The sequence below is a fragment of the Callithrix jacchus genome, chromosome 4 (assembly GCF_049354715.1).
Source record: "Callithrix jacchus isolate 240 chromosome 4, calJac240_pri, whole genome shotgun sequence".
NCBI lineage: Eukaryota > Metazoa > Chordata > Mammalia > Primates > Cebidae > Callithrix > Callithrix jacchus.
This window is the reverse complement of record NC_133505.1, coordinates 132,332,454-132,349,919: the sequence shown is the minus strand read 5'-3', so window position 1 is coordinate 132,349,919 and position 17,466 is coordinate 132,332,454. Positions and strand designations below refer to the sequence as shown.

Here is a 17,466-nt window from a genome sequence, read left to right as displayed (position 1 = left end):
GTCCACTGAGCTTGGCCATACTCTCACATCCCTTAGCAGATGGTCACCAGCTTGCACATGTCTTTTTGGTTTTTGTTTTTGAGATGGGATCTCCCTCTGTCACCCAGGCTGGAGCACAGTGGCACAATCGTAGCTCACTGAAGGCTTGAACCCTGGCTCAAATGATACTCCTGCCTCAGCCTGCCAAGTTCTTGGAACTACAGGCACGAGTATGCCCAGCTTGCACATGGGTTTTCATGATGTTACCACGCCCAACCATTTGTACTATTTTATGCTTATCTTTCCATTGTCAGAAAGATATCAAAACAATAAAATAAATCTAACAGTGGTTGCTTGTGTAGCTTGCGCCTGTGACAGAAATGTGTTATCATGAGAGTAAAATATGGTCTGTGTGCCTCTGTATTTTTCCCTCATGACTGCAAACACCATCATCTTGCTAGAGCCCCAGAGAAGCCAACTTCATGTAGCTGTGCTGGGACAGACTGATTAGGACAGGGAAAGAGGCCAGTCATTGCTGGCTTAGAGGAAACTCTACCCAAACAGAGCTATGCAAAGCTCTGGTCACATTGCTTTGGTGAAAAAGAAGTCTTCAGGTTCTCTGCAATCAAGTAAAAAGGTTAAAAAAGAAGTGCTGAAAGACCCAGGAAGGTAAATCCTATTCAGCTTGATAGCTTATAATCAGGAAAGGAGTGGTTAACTCAACTAAGATATTCACTTGTGTTCAGAGTTATAATTTATCACTACACTTATACAAGTAAAACATTATGAATAATAGCCATTCTTTGCAAAATACTTTTTCTTCCACAATGAGAAAATGTGACTTTGTTTTCATTGCAATGAAAACACAAGACTTACAATGCAAACTTGATACAAGAAACTTTAGAGTTAAACGCCAAGGTTTTTCAATCTCTTTCTACCCCTTAAAAAAAAGCTTATAATACATTCTATTACAGGCATATCACACTTCATATGCATGAATCTCTTCATTTCTACACACTGACAGCATGAGAACAGAGGTCAAGAAAACCAAATATTTAGTTTATAGAAGGCTAAGAACTTAGAGGCATATAAAAACTTCTCTTATTGGCATAAGATTTTTGAAAAATTATACACATATTATCTATCAAAAACGTTCTTTAACTATAGGCCAAAGAGTTAGGTTAATTAAAAGTCCCTTTCTGATTACGAGAATTTTTTAAGTGAATAGGTTATTGGACAGGTCTTCATAAGTCAAATGAAAAATTTTATTTTATGGCATATGAACCTATGGTGTATAAACATTCAGAATAATCCAGCATTCTCCCTAAACAACAACAACAATTTCTTATCTTTTCGATTCAATGAAAGATTGGAAATGATTTTTTTTTTCAGATTCAATTTGCTTAGCACCTTAATACTTCACCATTTTGCCACACCTTTGTCAACCACTTTGAGTGAGATTATAGAATTTTCTTTGGTAGCCTTTAGAGAGTAAGTTTGTGGATGAAAAAAAGACAGGTGTGACTTGATTGAAAGTTGAGTTAAAACTAGAGAACTGACAAAATAATTTCCCCTTTATGTTGCATCATAAAGTGAAGTTATTCCTTTTTTCATCTTTTCATATATTAAAAGAGTGAGATGGAGATGGTTTTATAATAATACTATAGCTAGATTTACTCTCATCCTTAGTCCAAAGTGACCCCAGCAGGCTGAAATCCTGGGGAAGTCTGAATAATTCTGAAACCAAAAAAGTGGTGTCAAAAGCCATAGCCTAGAGATCAGAAGTATGAATTAGTAGATAGGTCTAGGTTAAGTCAAAGCTCTACCTGCTAGGAATGGCCTTGGACAATTAAGCTTTATTACCCAATTCCTAATATGTAAGTAAATAAACTATTATGAGGCTTAAATGAAGAAACAGATTTCAAACACTTAGCATGGGGCTTAGTACAGAGAACAACTTACCAGTATTAGCAGTTTGTGTCATAACTGATTTTCTTTTTCAGATCTGCACCTTACAATGGGTACTGATTCCAACAGTCAGAGCAGATATTCCCTGACCACTTCCTTTCCTTTGAAGTTAGAAGTAAGGGAGCCTTGGGAAAAAGTACCACCTGGTGCCTAGAGAACCATTTCCCATCTGCCTTTGGCCCCTCACCCAAGATTGTCTATGTAAGCTTAGAGGCTTTTCTTCTAAAGATCTCCCATCTAAGTTCAAAGACTTAGCCTTCCAAATAATATGAGCTATAGTCACAGTTTATGATGTCATGTTTGCTGCAATGCTTTGTTGTAGTTACTGAAATATTCACAGCCTCAGTCAGTGCTTAGATCTTAAAAGAATTATAAGGGAAGTCAAACTCCATTCTTCAGTAAAATGCAGCAGAACAACCAGAGGTAGACACATTGGGTAATGAAAAATTTAAACAAATACATCTATCTTTAGATCATTAGGCTTACAAAGCCAATCTAGATTCTTTGATTAGACTAGGACTCTATCCTAATGAGACATTTTAAAAGTAAGCTAAAACAGCCACATTTTAATCTATGTACAACTCCAGCCATGAATTTCTAAAACTGCATTTGAGTACAATACTGTATTATTGTATTGCCTAAAATCCAAGGTGCATTAAAATTTTTTTTTTTACATTCTAGTAATTAGGCAGTTTTATGGTCAATGTATAAAGTTATGTTGTAGTGGTTCTTTTTCTTTAAAAACTGATTTCAACCAATAGTGTATTTTGCAACTAATGGAGACTCATGGAAATATGGAATTCTATTTTTTCCCACCCAAATCTCATTTTGAATGAAATTTTAAAGTCATACTGCTTTCTGATGATGTTACTTAAGATGATTAGTCTGACATTTTGATAACTTAATGATTGGCAAAAAGAACGATTTGAATATATGAGAAAGATAGTCTGAAAAGCTTCATTATATTTGATAATACATATGCACACGTGCATAGGAGAGCCATATCTCTGATTAATATTTTAATTTTCCCCCAACTGCTTGGGGGTAGAGGTGGGAGGATTATCTGAGCCCAGGAGGTTGAGGCTGCAGTGAGCCATGATCGCACCACTGCGCTCTAGCCTGGGTGACAGAGTGAGACTCTGTCCCCCCCACAAAAAAAATAATATTTGGACTTTTTAATGTTTCAACATCACCTTAAAGGTCCCTCATATTCTTGAAAAATGAAATATTATATTTATGATAGTAAAATTTCTGAAGAAAAGCAAAAGCTCCTCCCTGTAGTTCCCAGAATCTCCTTTTGTGACTCTCCGTGCACCTCCTTCTTCTGAGAACCCCTGTGAATAGCTAGGGTGGCAGCCATACCTACCACTATCAGTCTATAGGATTGTATTTTAACACGCTACTACACACCATGCAAAACTCAACATATATAGCGTAATGCTAGGCACATAGCAGTTATTTTTAAAAAATACCTTCTGGCTCAGTGATGTGAAATTTAAAAAACCCTGTTCTAATTAGCCATACACACAGCTTTAAACAGTTGGGAAAACACAAATTTCTAAAAGTGTTCCCTTTATCCTTTTATCCTTTGAGTTAATTTTGACACCAACTTCTACACAAATAAAAGCAACCATTAATAATTCAAACCCTGAAAATATTTTTTTCCTAAAATAATTTTAAAGGGTATAATCCATTTTCTATTTTGGCAGCAAACATGAAAATTACCACACCTAAAGGTGGAATACCTTCACAAAACACGTGGATGGGAGATGGCAACCTCCAATGGTCAAGTTAATGTCAACAGTTAGATGTGATGTCAGAAGTCGATCACATGAAACATTGATCAAAATTAACTTGAAATGACTGAATTACTGACTCTCTTTAGGAACACCTCCTTATTAACTATGTTACAAGTTGGTTTGCAAATATTTTAGTTAGCGGAATTGAAAAATAATAAACTGGCTGGGCATGATGGCTCATGCCTATAATCCTAGTACCTTGGGTACCTGAAACAGGTGAATGAATTGAGGGCAAGAGGTCATGTGGTAGGACCCATCTCTACAAAAAATACAAAAATTAGCTGAGCATGGTGGTGCATGCCTGTGGTCCCAGCTACTTGGGAAGCTGAGGTGGGAGGATCACCTGCACCTGGGAGGTCCAGGCTGCAGTGAGCCATGATCACACCACCCCATCTCAGCCTGGGTGACAGAGTGAGCAGAGTGAGACCTTGTCTCAAAAAAAAAAAAAAGAAAAAAATAATAATACATATATAACAAAAAGGAAAAGAAAGGGAAGGAAGGAGAAAGGAAAGGAATTTATCTTAAAACATTTAATTCAAATAAATTTAAAATTCCTGATCTCTAGAAGTTTACATTTCAAAAAAAAAAGGAAAAGAGGTTATCTGAATGCTGACATTACAATAGGCATATGTTCAGGTTTTAAATTTTAAAAATTATATGGCTGTTGTCCACAAATCACGATTATAAAGTAACCAACTAAGACAATTAAATCAATTTTCTTTTTTGCTACCTTATTCTATTAGAGCCAATTGAAGATATAAGAACCACAGGGCTTACAGACAAGAGAAACAAAGTGATTTGCTTTTGCCCCCCTTCCACCTTTTCATTACCCACTTACAGACAGAAATTAAACTATGTGCTTGATTTTTCAAGACCAGAATAATGTAAAAACCTCCTTTTTCCTTTGTACAAACTGATAAGCATAGTAAAAGTCACTTTCATTCTTTTCATGTTGTTTGGCCCAGTAGCACTATAATAGTTTATTTTAGGCCTCACTGAAGCGGAGGCCACATCCATAATATTTCCAAAGCAACAAAAGAAACTGTCATTGAAACACAGGGGATTTATCATTAGGATGTATATGCCTATCATGTATGTATGTGATGTTTTTAAAACACTCTACAAATGTTTTTGAGTTACAACATGTATGACATGTTCAGGCTTATTATATTTGGTACACTATTTGGAAGTCTTGAATTTGCACTTTTCCAAGAACTGTAGTTAAGAATAAAAGGCAGAGGAAACTGATTAGTTTTTACCTCCAAATATCTTACCTGCCTATGTTTAGTTTACAAGCTCAGATAAATGTTATTTTCAGTCAAGCTGTGAATTACAGAAGTCAAATGATTTTGAAATACATAAAGAAAAGCCATAGCTTGAATTGTTAGTAAATAAAGACCTCTCAAGATTCATGTCGACTTTCCACATAAAAAGTTGGAAAGCTACATTTCTGCAAAGCAACTCATCCACAAAAAAATAGTCAAATAGGACTTCATTTAATTAGTGATATGTAAAGACTCTTGCATAGAAAAAGGTTACAAAGTAATGCAAAAAAGACTAGGTACAGTAATTTTAAAACAAATATTCAAAAGTATAATTTTGCATAATGTTTAACATTCTCATGTTTATTGCTTTCTCCACACAGCAGAGAAATGAAGTGCATAATACATGCTGTGTCTCTTATCTTTTAAACATAAACTCTCACGTGCTTGATTTCAACGTATTAAGATTATTTTGTCATTAAACGAAATAAAAAAAAACCAAAAACATACCACCATTACATAGCACTAGTTTAGGCATGGACAAAAATAACTTATGTACATCCCATTGCATACATTCATCTTGCTTTGGGATCAAATGCAATCACTATCTTGACAAAGAGCTTTAAAAACTGTAGCTTTTCTCTTCCTAGTGCTCCTTCTTGCTTCATCACCTCCAGAAATGTAACTTCTCCCAAAGGGTGACAAGAGTAGATGTTGTATTATTAGGAGAAAATGAAGAGGATAAATATATAAAAATTGTCCAAATGAAACTCAATAAATTAATCCAAACTGACACAAACTGGAGAGTTTTCAAGTTGGCATGAATTAAGTAGCCTCTGGTGGGCACATGGTAGGCAACTGCTCTTAGGTGCACTATATAAAGTAAGGTTTATAGAAAGAAGCACCATATTTTGAGCCATCCAAAAAATAAAAGTGCCTGGGGGCTTGCAGGCAGAGCAGAAATGCTTGTTAATCTGAGAACTGATGGAATAATTGCTTATACCAATGCACTGCTAAATGTCACCTCTTGGCATGTCTGTACAAAGAAGGCAAACTAAGATAAAACTGTATCAACTTGAAAATTATTTTCAGCAATCGTTTTAACCAATAAAACCTGTTAGTTTCAGCAGAATACTCTTCTCTGGCATGGTATTCAAATGTCTGCAGCCTATTGCAAGACTTCTGTCCCTTTCCTTTCTTAACCTAACTCCACACTCATCTTTCCTTGTGCAATGTTATATATTCAGAAGAAAACTTCCTAAGCTTAGGCACTTACGAAACACGACTCTCTCACTCTCCTCCCTATGTATTTCCCATCTAGTCTCAAGAGAATTGAGTCAGGGCATTTTTCTTCCCCAGTTCAGACATACTGATGCACTGCTGGAAGGTACGGTCCATATATTTTCCAGGAAACTTCTAAATGGTAACAAGTATGAAGTTTTCAAAAGTTGCTGATGTAAGTTACTGAGCTGCCTTAAACCAAACAAAAAGGGGAGAGAGACAAAAAGAGAATACCACATTTCCACTCGTTAGGTTTGTGTCTCAAACAGCTTTATTGTTCCTTTGTGGATCTGTCGGCATCTGTATGGCTACCTTCAGGGTGCAGAGGTTTTTAAGCTGACTCTGAAATGGAGGACATTGTTACTATTGCAAGAAGTTCAAGAAAAATTTAAAAAGCTCCAACTTCTGTCCCCCAGGGTCGGTAAGGTTTACTGTTTGTTCCACTGCTGGTCTGCTGAGGACTGGATGTGGCTGATACTGACAAGGGCGGGCTGATGGCTGTGGCCGCAGCCACTGCTGCTGCTGCGTTTGGGGGGAGCATGGGGAATGCCCCCGCAAAGGACAGAGGGAAGCTGTGCGCAGCCGCAGTGGCTGCTGCGGCTGCAGCGTGGACGGTGGCCGAGAGGGACAAGAGAGACGTGGAGAGAGGTGGCACGCAGGGGGCGACGCTGCCCGTGGATGGCATTCGGAGGGCTGAATCCGCGTGGGCAAACGTGGCCGTGAGGAGAGCAGAGCCGTGGGCAGGAGGCACTTCTGAAGTTGTGGAGAGGCGACAAGGGGTGGACTCCGAGGCGTGGAGACCGTTGGGCTGGAGCAGGGCTGTGGGCAGGTGGTGGAAGGTGGCGGCCCAGTGATGCGGGTGGAGGGGGTGATGGTGGTGGGCCATGGAGGATGTCATGGCTGCCGCCTCCCGCTGGGAGGCGCAAGTGCTGAGATGAGACACGAGCCGTACCCGCAGCGGATCCGAGGAGTCCAGGCCTTCCACGGAGCTCAGGTACCGCGCCACTTCTGTTAGGCACTCTCGGAATCCGATGCTCATGAAGTCCATGGCAAGAGCGTGTGCATCAAAGTAGCCTAAAAGTGGGTTTGAGCAAAGTGGGGGACAGGAGAGAGATTGAGAGAGATTGAGGGGTGGCGGGGGTGAGAAAATGGTACAGTTAAGAATAACTACCCACTGATGTTCCACTCTGTCCTTCAGAAGCCTGAAGTGGAATGAGAATCCTTTCTGAAAATATTGCCAGCTATTTATGGTTTTAATTTTTTGCAGAAGTTAAGAAAGTATACTTTGCTACTCACATGTATGACAACTCTGGTAATGCAATATACTACAGTTGTTCTTGCAGCTAAATATCACAGTGGGGAAAAAAATTAAGAACATCCGCATTTCCAACACTTCTAGAGAAAAAAATGGGGTCTCCCCTTTTGTATTGTGGGATAATGAAATTCCCCAGGAAACGTTTTTGTGGAATTATAGAGTTCCAGTCTCTCTGTCTCTGTCACATGAGTTGGAGATTAAAGGGCTTATCTGAAACATCTTTACTCTCTTGGCATTTAACAGAGATGCAAGTGCATTTTAGCAGCTTGAGGACTTTAGAAATGTGCTAGAACTGCAATAAATTCATAAATGATCCTTGACTCACAATGTTTTTTATCAACAAAGTGAAAACATCTTGTCATAACTTTGTATAAAAAATTTAATGAAAACAAAATGAGTTTTTTTTTTAATTGGTTTCTTATTTGAAGATCTTATTTTTCTGTCAGTACTATAAGGCTAAGTTCCTGGTATGAAAACATTATGGGTTAACTCCTAGTTTTTCTAAAGTTCAAATATATGTCCTTACATTTTTCTGGTATACACCCAACAAAAGAATGTATATTAATTTTATCAGTGTATATGCATGTGCTCCTATATCTATAGTTACTACCCTAAAAATGGCTAGAGTTTGGTCACATTTATCTGAGTCTCTGCCCAAAGATAATACATTAGAATAGAAAATAATGTCAGCGGGCGTGGTGGCTCAAGCCGGTAATCCTAGCACTTTGAGAGGCCAAGGCGGGCCGATCACGAGGTCAAGAGTTCGAGATCAGCCTGACCAACATGGTGACCAACCCCATCTCTACTAAAAATACAAAAATTAGCCAGGCATGGTGCCATGCACCTGTAATCCCAGCTACTAGGGAGGCTGAGGCAGGAGAATCACTTGAATCCGGGAGGCAGAGGTTGCAGTGAGCCAAGAGCATGCCATTGCACTCCAGCCTAGGCAACAGAGCGAGACTCTGTCTCAAAAAAAAAAAAAGGAAACAATAATGTCTAATTTAGGGTACAATAATAATCAGACATTTAGGGAAATGTTACCTACTTTGAATGAGTGACTTCTGGTATGTACAAACAGATTTTTCATTTCATTAATAACTTGTAAAAAAGCAATTTTCAAATAGAAAGTTTAGTCTATTCATTTTTGGGATGTGTACATACATAAGAAATATCACAAGGTTATTTATTTATCTTTTTTTTTTTTTTTTTTTTTTTGAGACAGAGTCTCACTCCATTGCCCAGGCTAGAATGCAGAGGCTTGATCACTGCAACCTCTGCCTCCCAGGTTTGAGCGATTCTCCTGCCTCAGCCTCCTGAGTAGCTGGGACTGCAGGCACATGCCAACACGACCGTCTAATTTTTGTATTTTTAGTAGACATGGGGTTTCAGCATGTTGGTCAGGCTGGTCTCGAACTCCTGACCTAATGATCCGCCTGCCTCAGCCTCCCAAGTGCTGAGATTACAGGCATGAGCCACTGCACCCAGCCCTAACTTATTTGAGACAGAGTCTCACTCTGTCACCCAGGCTGGAGTGCAGTGGCCCAATCACAGCTCAGTGCAGGCTCCATCTCCCAGGCTCATGTGATCTTCCTGCCTCAGCCTCCTGAGTAGCGGGGACTACAGACATGCACTATCATGCCTCCTAATTTGTTTTCTAGGAGAGACAAGATCTCGCTATGTTGCTCAGACTGGTCTAGAACTCCTGAATTCAAGCAATCCTGCTGTCTTGGCTTCCCAAAGGGCTAGGATTAGAGGCATAAGCCACCACACCCAGCAGTTATTTTTATCTAAAGCATTTACTACATTATTTGTTTATATTTTTGCTGATCAAAGTATTACCTGTTTATTCATCACCTATTAAAAATTAGACTATCTTAATCTGTAATCAAAGAGCTTTGGAAATAGTAGTGACATATATTCAAAGTCCTAAAGCTAAAATTCCAACAACTGGAAGTCCTCAAAAGATATTTGTGGCAAATATACACAGTATTAAAACAGAGACAACAACAGTACAAAGCTGATTACCAAGAGAATACCATGAAATGTGGAAGATCAGCAGCAAAAATAGTTATCCTCCCGGGACTCTGCCATAGTTAGCAAACACAGCCCCTTGAATCAGGATGAAAAGTTATTCCTGAAGAAGAGGTATTCATGTAAGATTTCACATTTTGGTCCTCAGCGTTCTCTCGAGGGCTTTGCAGACTTCTGACTCCCATGAGAGAAAGACGGGGTAATGAATAGAATAGATAGAGTCCAGAAATCTAGAGGGATTTCGAAGCTTAGGTTATTCTACTAAATCCTCTCTAGATACTATTGTCATACCAAAACAGAATGAACTAACAGAATTGGAGCCCCAAGAGCTTCTAAGAATTTTCTTTACTGGTCATGAAATAATTGAAATTTGTGGTTTGCCTGCTACGTTGTTGTATATGGCTAAGCTTTCTGTTGTATCTTAAGGAATACAAATTATGTAATTCCTATGCTATTGTGGACTTCAGAGGGAAATAAGTAGCTGTCTTTTGTGAATGGATCTTGGGCCAACAGTAACATCCATGTTCACACCACTTCCTCTGTGCCAGCACTATCCTATGGGCGTTAAGTGAATTAACTTGCAACAGGCTTATGAAGTATAGTATGGATACTGTAACTGTCCTCTTTTTACAGATGATAAAACTGGAGCTCCAAGGGTCAGTAATTTGCCCAAAGTCACAGAGCTAATCAATGGCAGAACCAGGATTTGAAATCACGCAATCCAGCTACAGATGCGATGCCCTTCACCACTGTACTATGAGGCAGATGGAAGTCTTTTCCAGTGCTAACCCAAACCACCAGCTCCCTTCTTGAAGGCCATTCTCCAGTGCAATGACATCTTCAGTGACCTGACAGTCAGGCAATGTGTATGGCGCCCACTTGGAAATGTCTGTTCACAAACTATTCTGGGACAAATTTTAGGACTGTCCAGGCGGCCAAGAATAGCAACCAAGATGGAACTTAGTTTTTATAATAAAGCCTAAGAACAATATTACTCTTTACAAGTACAGCTCCTGCCAAATATTTGAAACTCTGATAAGAAAACTTAGACTTGTGGCTAATAATGCTAAGGGAAATAAAGCAATCAAACAACTTTTCTTGCAGCATGACTAATTCAGTCTCCTAACATCCTGAGGTAACAGTCGTAGAGACAGGATCATGGGGCTGCAGGGGGCTTTGGCGCTTAACCTGCGAGTGTAGCCCTCAAAGTACAGCAGACTACTTTTTTCTTAGGTCAAAGCACAGCAGCGGTCAACCTAGATGGGATCATTGGCTTTGGTGATTTAATCAAATTATCTTCTCCATTATGTAAGGACGTTTGCATCTTAGGCCACTGTATCTCACTCAGGATGGTTCCTTGAGAAGGTACAATCTGGAGTAAGTCAACCCATTGGGGCTTCTCTATACAATGGTTATACTCCTTCCCTACTAGACACAGGTAAAAGATGGTAAAGATCAGGGCTGATGTCCTTGGGATCCTCAATGGTATGGCTATATAGGAGTTAAATACTGATAAACAGTTACTTCCCTTCAATGCCCTGCCTCTGCCCTGATCTAGGACCCATATACTGTGTAGTAAAAGGTTAATGCTGAGCACAGGGAGGCATCCAGGATTTAGTTGCAGCCCTTAAATCCATGTGATACCTTCTCCTTATTCAGTTATTAAATATACTGAGTAACACCCTGGGCTAAGGTGAATATCAAAAGATTCTTTGAAGGATGAAAAAGATTCAGAGGGGCAAAATCAAGTCTGAGTTGTGATATGTAAGTGGGATAATGAAATCTGAGTGAGCTAGGATCTCAAGGCTATTTTTAGCATGAGATGAGAGATCATCTCTCACCACCTTGACAAGTCCTCCCTAAGTCACTATCTAGTACAGAGGACACCTCTCCAGGGCCCTGGACCTGGAGTGCCTGCTCCTGTTTGCTTTCCCCAGGAGTGACTCTGCTCCATTAATGGCTTCTAGTGCAGAGACTTCCTACCTGCACTTCTATTCTGTTTGGTTTCTATTCAAGACCAACCAAAATCTAAAAGCAATAATGAAAATAACTCTAGAGTCACTTCCTTTGGAATAGCTGAATTATTTTCAGTCTTAGCTTTCACTTAATGTAGAAGAAGGAGAACAAGGAGTAGGAAGAAAGAAGGAGAAGGAGAAAAGAATTGCTTCTAACCTCTTGTTTATGTTTGGATGTTTGTGTGTGTATGTTTTTTTCTTTCGGTACAGATTCCAGCATGCGCTTCTTAAGTCCTAAACAAATCTCAGACCAGGCTGCTGTGAATGAAGCCTTACTCCCACAGTATTATGAAAGCAAACACAAGCCCAGGGTCAAGTGCTTCTTTTGTTCCAGAAGTTCTTTCCCACGAGTTCAATCCTGCCATTAGCATTGATTTCCACGGCTTTAATCTGGGGCCGCCTATCCCAGCTTGTTAAAGAACTGTTCAACTATGACTTCCTTACAATATTAGGGGAATAACATGAAAAGAGAAAGGTAACAAAGGCGAAAAAAAAAATGAAGTCATCTACTTACCTTTGCCCCCTGTTGCCTGAAGCATCTTCAAATGATCCACTGTCATTTGCAATATTTCAGCTTTTTCTAACTTTGCAGATCCCTTCATAAATAAATAATACATTATCGTATGTTCTACAGAAACTAATTTGAAACATTATACACTGAATTTAACATTATGGCTTCAATTTCCTTCTCACTAGACAATTCCAAGTTTTATTTTTTCACAGAAAACTTTGAATTCTTTCCAAACTTTACATGAAAGCACTAATTAATGTCATACCTAATGACAGGTATTTGCCATTTTAACTTTTAGAGACTAAAAGAAAGTAGAATGACTTTTAAAAATCATAAGAATAATTATTCTCCTAAAATCACCACAGCAAAATGATTTCAATTGCAAATCTCAAACTTTGCATTCAATCTGTATCTTGGTTAATAATATGTTTTATTACGGGGCATGGAGAATCTTCTGTAAAGCCAAGGTCTAGAGGAGTTGAATAACAACTCAAGAAGATAAGGAGGTAGAATTTTAGCGATTTATTGTTAAATTTTTTAAAAATAGAAAATTCTAATAAGCCCTCTCACAGGCTTGCTAAATTCTGAAGTAAGGAATTCACACTAGAACAATATAATTGGATCTGCATTTCAAGCAGATCCAAAAATTTTTAAAGGTGAAGATTTTAAAGATTTTTCTCCAAAATTACCAGCAGGTGTCACTGTGAATTTCTAAGCTCACAAACAAGAAGCAATCATTTACTGTTTACCTAGGAAGCCTCTTAAATGCTTAAGGATTTTTGAACTTTTAAAAATAGTTCTTAATAAAATTGTCTTGCAAATATATTTTTATGTCGCTGCTTTTCAAAATAAGGAAACCTCTGGTAACCAATTGAAATAGAAATGTGCCATTTCAAACTGTCTGGGGAAGGGGGCTGTGGGTGGCTTCTTATTTCCTGGAAGAGCTAAATAATTATACCAATATGTTCTCATTTTTTTTTTTTTAGGATACTAAGGTTTATTTCATGCTTTACTTGTTCTGTGAAAATTATCAGCACCACATACAGTGAGAGTGCCAGAGTTCTTTAACTGCTCTAAAGAATATTCCTCTTATCATATTGTGACAGGGCCAACACACTAGGGTTGGTAGCCAGGCTCTGCAAATGGGAGCGCTTGTGTTTATGGTAACTAACTGCCAAACAACTGAGGTTTGCTTTTAAGGTTTAAGTCAACATTTAAGAAAAAAAAAACCTAACAAATCAAGAAAAGAAAAAAATCAAACAGACTTCTCCTCATACTGCAGATTTTTCAGTACTCCAAATTTTAATAACATCATTGATTACTGGCATTTTCACTTGAAGCCTATTGGCATCGAAAATGCCACTACACCAAAACTAGAATTTCCACGTTATTTTTAGTTTATCAAAGATAGTCTCTGCATATAGATTGGGTGTCTTTTTTGTCTTAAAAAATGTATAATCAGTAGCATATTATGTTTTGTACTTGGTTAGTGTTTAACTTTTCCATGAAAATGGTACAACTAGATTCAGTAAAGTCACTAATAATTGAAACTGCAGTTTCTGGATAATTTCCCAGGACTTTGTAGGGCTTGTTTTATAATATTTGCAGATTCATGAAGTAAACAAACAAAATGGAATAAACAAACAACTGCTGTCTTATACCCTACTGGAATTAAATTGAAAGCATTTTCAACAAGGTCATGCTGCCATGTCCTTTGAAAGATGCTCTTAGAAATCTGTCATTAGCCATTGTGGGGATGGGGGGAGAGGAGCCATGACTTTTCTAAAACCACAAAAGAAGATTTAAACATTTGGCTTTCTACTTTTCTAAGTGTGCAAAATCTTTTCTTTTCTTTCTTTTTTTTGGGGGGGGGGGAAGGAATACTTGAACTATGAAAAGGGGCATTTATGACTAATTCCGTTTTTGCCAAACTTCTAGAAAGATGCCCCAAATCAAACAGGGTTCTACCAACCAAGGGATTAAAAATGAAAACAAATGGCTTGATAAATACATTTTGTTAGTATTATTATTTAGGAAATAGAGCTAGAGATATTATTTCTTAGGCTCTGATTATTTTCTAATTAAAAAGATTACTTTTTAGAAACATTTTGAGAAAAAATGATGTTTCTTTTTTTTTTTTTTTGAAGAACAGCACAGTTTTAAATAAAACCACTAGTGGTATTCATAGAAGGAACAGAGAAAGCATGAACACTGTTACCCTTAAGGGGAAAATAAGCTAAAGAATGGAAATGTTTTTCAAGTTCACGATGGATTATGTTTTTAATAGTTTTGCCACAACAAAGCATTTTATTGAAACAGCTGCTCTGTGCCAGATCAGGGCACACACACCATTATTTTAATGAGCTTTAACAAGAACCCACATTCCCAGATGAGCGAATCAGATTGTTTGAGCTTTTTTGGAGAGGGCTTGGGGGAGTTCCTGGAGGGGCTAGCTTACTTGTTTTTCAAAAGCAGTTGGGACAAGTCTTCTCAACTCAGATAAACTGTTATTTATTCGATCCCGACGCCTTTTCTCTATAATCTATCCAAAAGAAGCAAACAACAAAAGTTTATGAATTCACAAATAAAATTACTCAAATGGAAAAATATAACTGTTACACACTAGTATGAGTTACATGAAATAAAAAAGAGGAAAAATCACATACCCCTCTCCTTTTCTTTCTTGCCATAATCTGAGATGCTGTTGTTGGAGAATTCAATCTAATTACAGAGCTAGTACTTTGTCTATGAAATAAGAAGAGTATGTCAGGTGCTGCATTAACATAACAATAGTTTCTTCTGGGTACTTGGTGGTGCCCATTAAATATTCAGAATGATTCCACAGTTCAAATCTGCCTTATTTTATTCTTAGTTCTGCTTCACGCTTAACATTTTGCTTTCAGCTCATTGTCTTTAATTACGCCGTTTTAAAAAATGGGTAATCCAGATGCTAACCCATTGGCCAAAATGTCCCAGAATTTTTATTTGAGTCTCCCAGCAAAATAATTATGGGCATTTAGGGTCAGAAGTTAGATATTAGCACTTCTTAGTTCCACTCATATATATTTTACAGTCAGCTAATCTCCTCAAATAGCTTCCCTTCTCCCTCCTGTCAAGCACACTGCACAAAGTAATGACACTTTTTCGAATCAAGGTTATATTAAGCACCGCTATCAAACAGATGGGCAGTCGTCAGACATCAAACTCTTGTCCCTAGGTGCAGACTTTAAAATAAATAGAAGTTATCTTACAGTTTCCAAACTTCAGTTGGTCATATATTGCAACAGGAAAAAATGGACAAACTTGATGTTTTGCATACTAATCAAGTCTAAATATGCCACTGATAGGAAAATTAAAACTCATTTTATTACTAGGTGAATGTTTTACTTCGAAAATGAAACTGTTGGTGTGTCTCAGCGTTCAGACTCCGCTTAAATCTCTAGAAGCCGCAATTTACCTTGGATTTACTAATGAAAAGGTATTTTTATATTGAAAGTTCAATCAGAGTATTATTTGGTCACAAAATTTTTATAATCCTTTCTAGTTTTTATCTGTTTCTCTTCATAATTCATGGATACTGTGCTTCTTTGTGTTCTCAAATTCCCCAGGTTCCTGTTATTTGTTCTCTTTCATTCTAGCAATGCAACACGCACCAGGTTGCTATTACCTCACCTTCTCACTTCTGGATCTTATTTCTGAATTACCTGTCCCCCTCATTTTCACCCCTTCTTTATGGGTTTCACCTTTCATGTGGGAGCTTCTGTTTTTCAGACCTCATTTTTAAAGATGGCACAAGAACACTTTAATAATCAGATACTTGAACCGTTGGTTTCATGTAAATATCTTTGCTCTTACAGATTTCAGGCTTTGCTTTGTAGGTATTGGAATAACAATATGAAAGAAAACCAGTTTTCCAAAGGTAGGAAGAATGTCCCTCTTTGAGTGACAGCTGCAGATAAATAATTAAGGTGCTTCTGGGGATGCCAATTAGAAGCAATTATCATTTGACCTGCCTTGGCTCTAAAATGCCTCGGTAATCTCCCTCTGTCACAGGAAAGTGGAGGTCTGGCTTCTGTGATTACGACACCGATCTCTTCCAGACTTGAGAACAAGCAGTCAAAGAAATGATGATGCCCTTTCCGATCCTTACATCTGTCACTCACTCTTGGGTTAGCCAAGTCACACAGTCAACCTGCAAAGCTCAACCCACTTAGTCTTGAAATCACAGGTTGCTCTAATTCCTCCAAAAATCAAGTCGTGATTTCGGTATCTCTAAAAATTAAAAATCAAATTGCTTTTATTTTCTCCTGATTTATTTCGAAAGTGCACCCAAATACGGTTTCAGTGGCTGGGGCACCGCCTGTCGCCAGGACTTTGAGGTTCGCGCGTCCAACTCTGACAGCCAGGACCCTCCCTCGCCAACTCCGGCGCTCTGCTTTTCAGTGCCATCTCCCATCCAGGCCACTCCACCCCTACGGTGAAAATCCACATCCCTTGCCCCATCCCAACTCACTCTCTGAGCGCCCACCACTCAAACTTTATCGGGCAAAACTTTCCTTCTCCGCCCAGGTGCTGCTCAGAGTAGCCTCGGGATTTCCAGGGGGCCACGCGTGCACAGTTTCCCGACGCCCCCGAGCTCTGTGGCCGCTCCCGCCGAGCCCGCGCTCACCCCGAGTAATTGTTCTCGCTCCCAACGTCGATGGTCTCGTCCATGTCGCTCTCCGAGGTCGTCTCGTCGCAGGGGCGCTTCATCCCGGCGAAGACTGCGCGGGGCGCAGCCCAGCCGGAAGCTCAAACGCCGAGCAAGGCGCAACACCCTCGCGCCCGCCTCCTCCCTCCCCCGGCCTGGGCAGGCGCGTCTCCGGCGGCGGCGGGGTCGGCTCCTAGCAGCTCTTTCCCACGCCGCAACTCTGCTCTGCCGCAAGAGCCGGCGCCGGCCACGCCCCTCGCGCGGGTGGGGCCACCTCCCCCGCCCCCGCGCTCCAGCCCCGGCCGCCCGCCCGGCACCGCCCCCTCACTGGTCGGCGTGGCCCGCGATTGGCTGGGCCACGGGGCGGGGCTGCGCTCGCCCAGGCCCGCCGCGAGGCTCGGGCTGAGGCGTGGGAACTCGGCCGCGGACCTGGGACCCCGGCGCTGCGCGAGGGCGGGAGCGGCCGGGGAGAGCGTGAGCGCGGTCTTGCTAACGCCTGCTGGGGTAGCGCGCGAGCGCCAACGCGGGCGCTGCGGGGGCGGGCCGGTGAGGGGCGGGTCCTGGACCTCGGGTTGCAGCCCTCCTCCGCGCCCCGCGGTGTTGCGGGCGAAGTTT

At 39.9% G+C, this 17,466-nt stretch overlaps 1 protein-coding gene across 2 annotated transcripts; it reads right to left on the bottom strand.

The window, feature by feature from the left end:
- Positions 1–4,261: 4,261 nt before the first annotated feature.
- HEY2 (hes related family bHLH transcription factor with YRPW motif 2) lies at positions 4,262–17,078 on the bottom strand. Of its 2 annotated transcripts, none has more exons than XM_008994992.4 (5): positions 16,675–17,078; positions 14,828–14,906; positions 14,620–14,703; positions 12,165–12,246; positions 4,262–7,363 (listed from the first exon to the last, which is right to left on the bottom strand). In XM_008994992.4, exons 2-5 carry the CDS (start codon positions 14,849–14,851, stop codon positions 6,678–6,680), a joined length of 876 nt encoding a protein of 291 aa, XP_008993240.3. In that variant the 5' UTR covers positions 14,852–14,906; positions 16,675–17,078; the 3' UTR covers positions 4,262–6,677. The 2 variants fall into 2 exon arrangements, with proteins under 2 accessions (XP_008993240.3, XP_002746973.3); XM_002746927.6 differs by having other exon boundaries at positions 16,831–17,078.
- Positions 17,079–17,466: the final 388 nt, after the last annotated feature.

What these genes read in the sequence shown, in the direction of transcription:
- HEY2 (XM_002746927.6), bottom strand. Translation starts at nt 16,913, where the DNA reads ATGAAGCGCCCCTGCGACGAGACGACCTCGGAGAGCGACATGGACGAG. An exon ending in CAAGAAAGAAAAGGAGAGGG is followed by an intron (nt 14,704 to 14,827) that starts GTATGTGATTTT and finishes TCTTTTGGATAG; the next exon opens with ATTATAGAGAAAAGGCGTCG. An exon ending in CAACTGCTTTTGAAAAACAA is followed by an intron (nt 12,247 to 14,619) that starts GTAAGCTAGCCC and finishes TTATTTATGAAG; the next exon opens with GGATCTGCAAAGTTAGAAAA.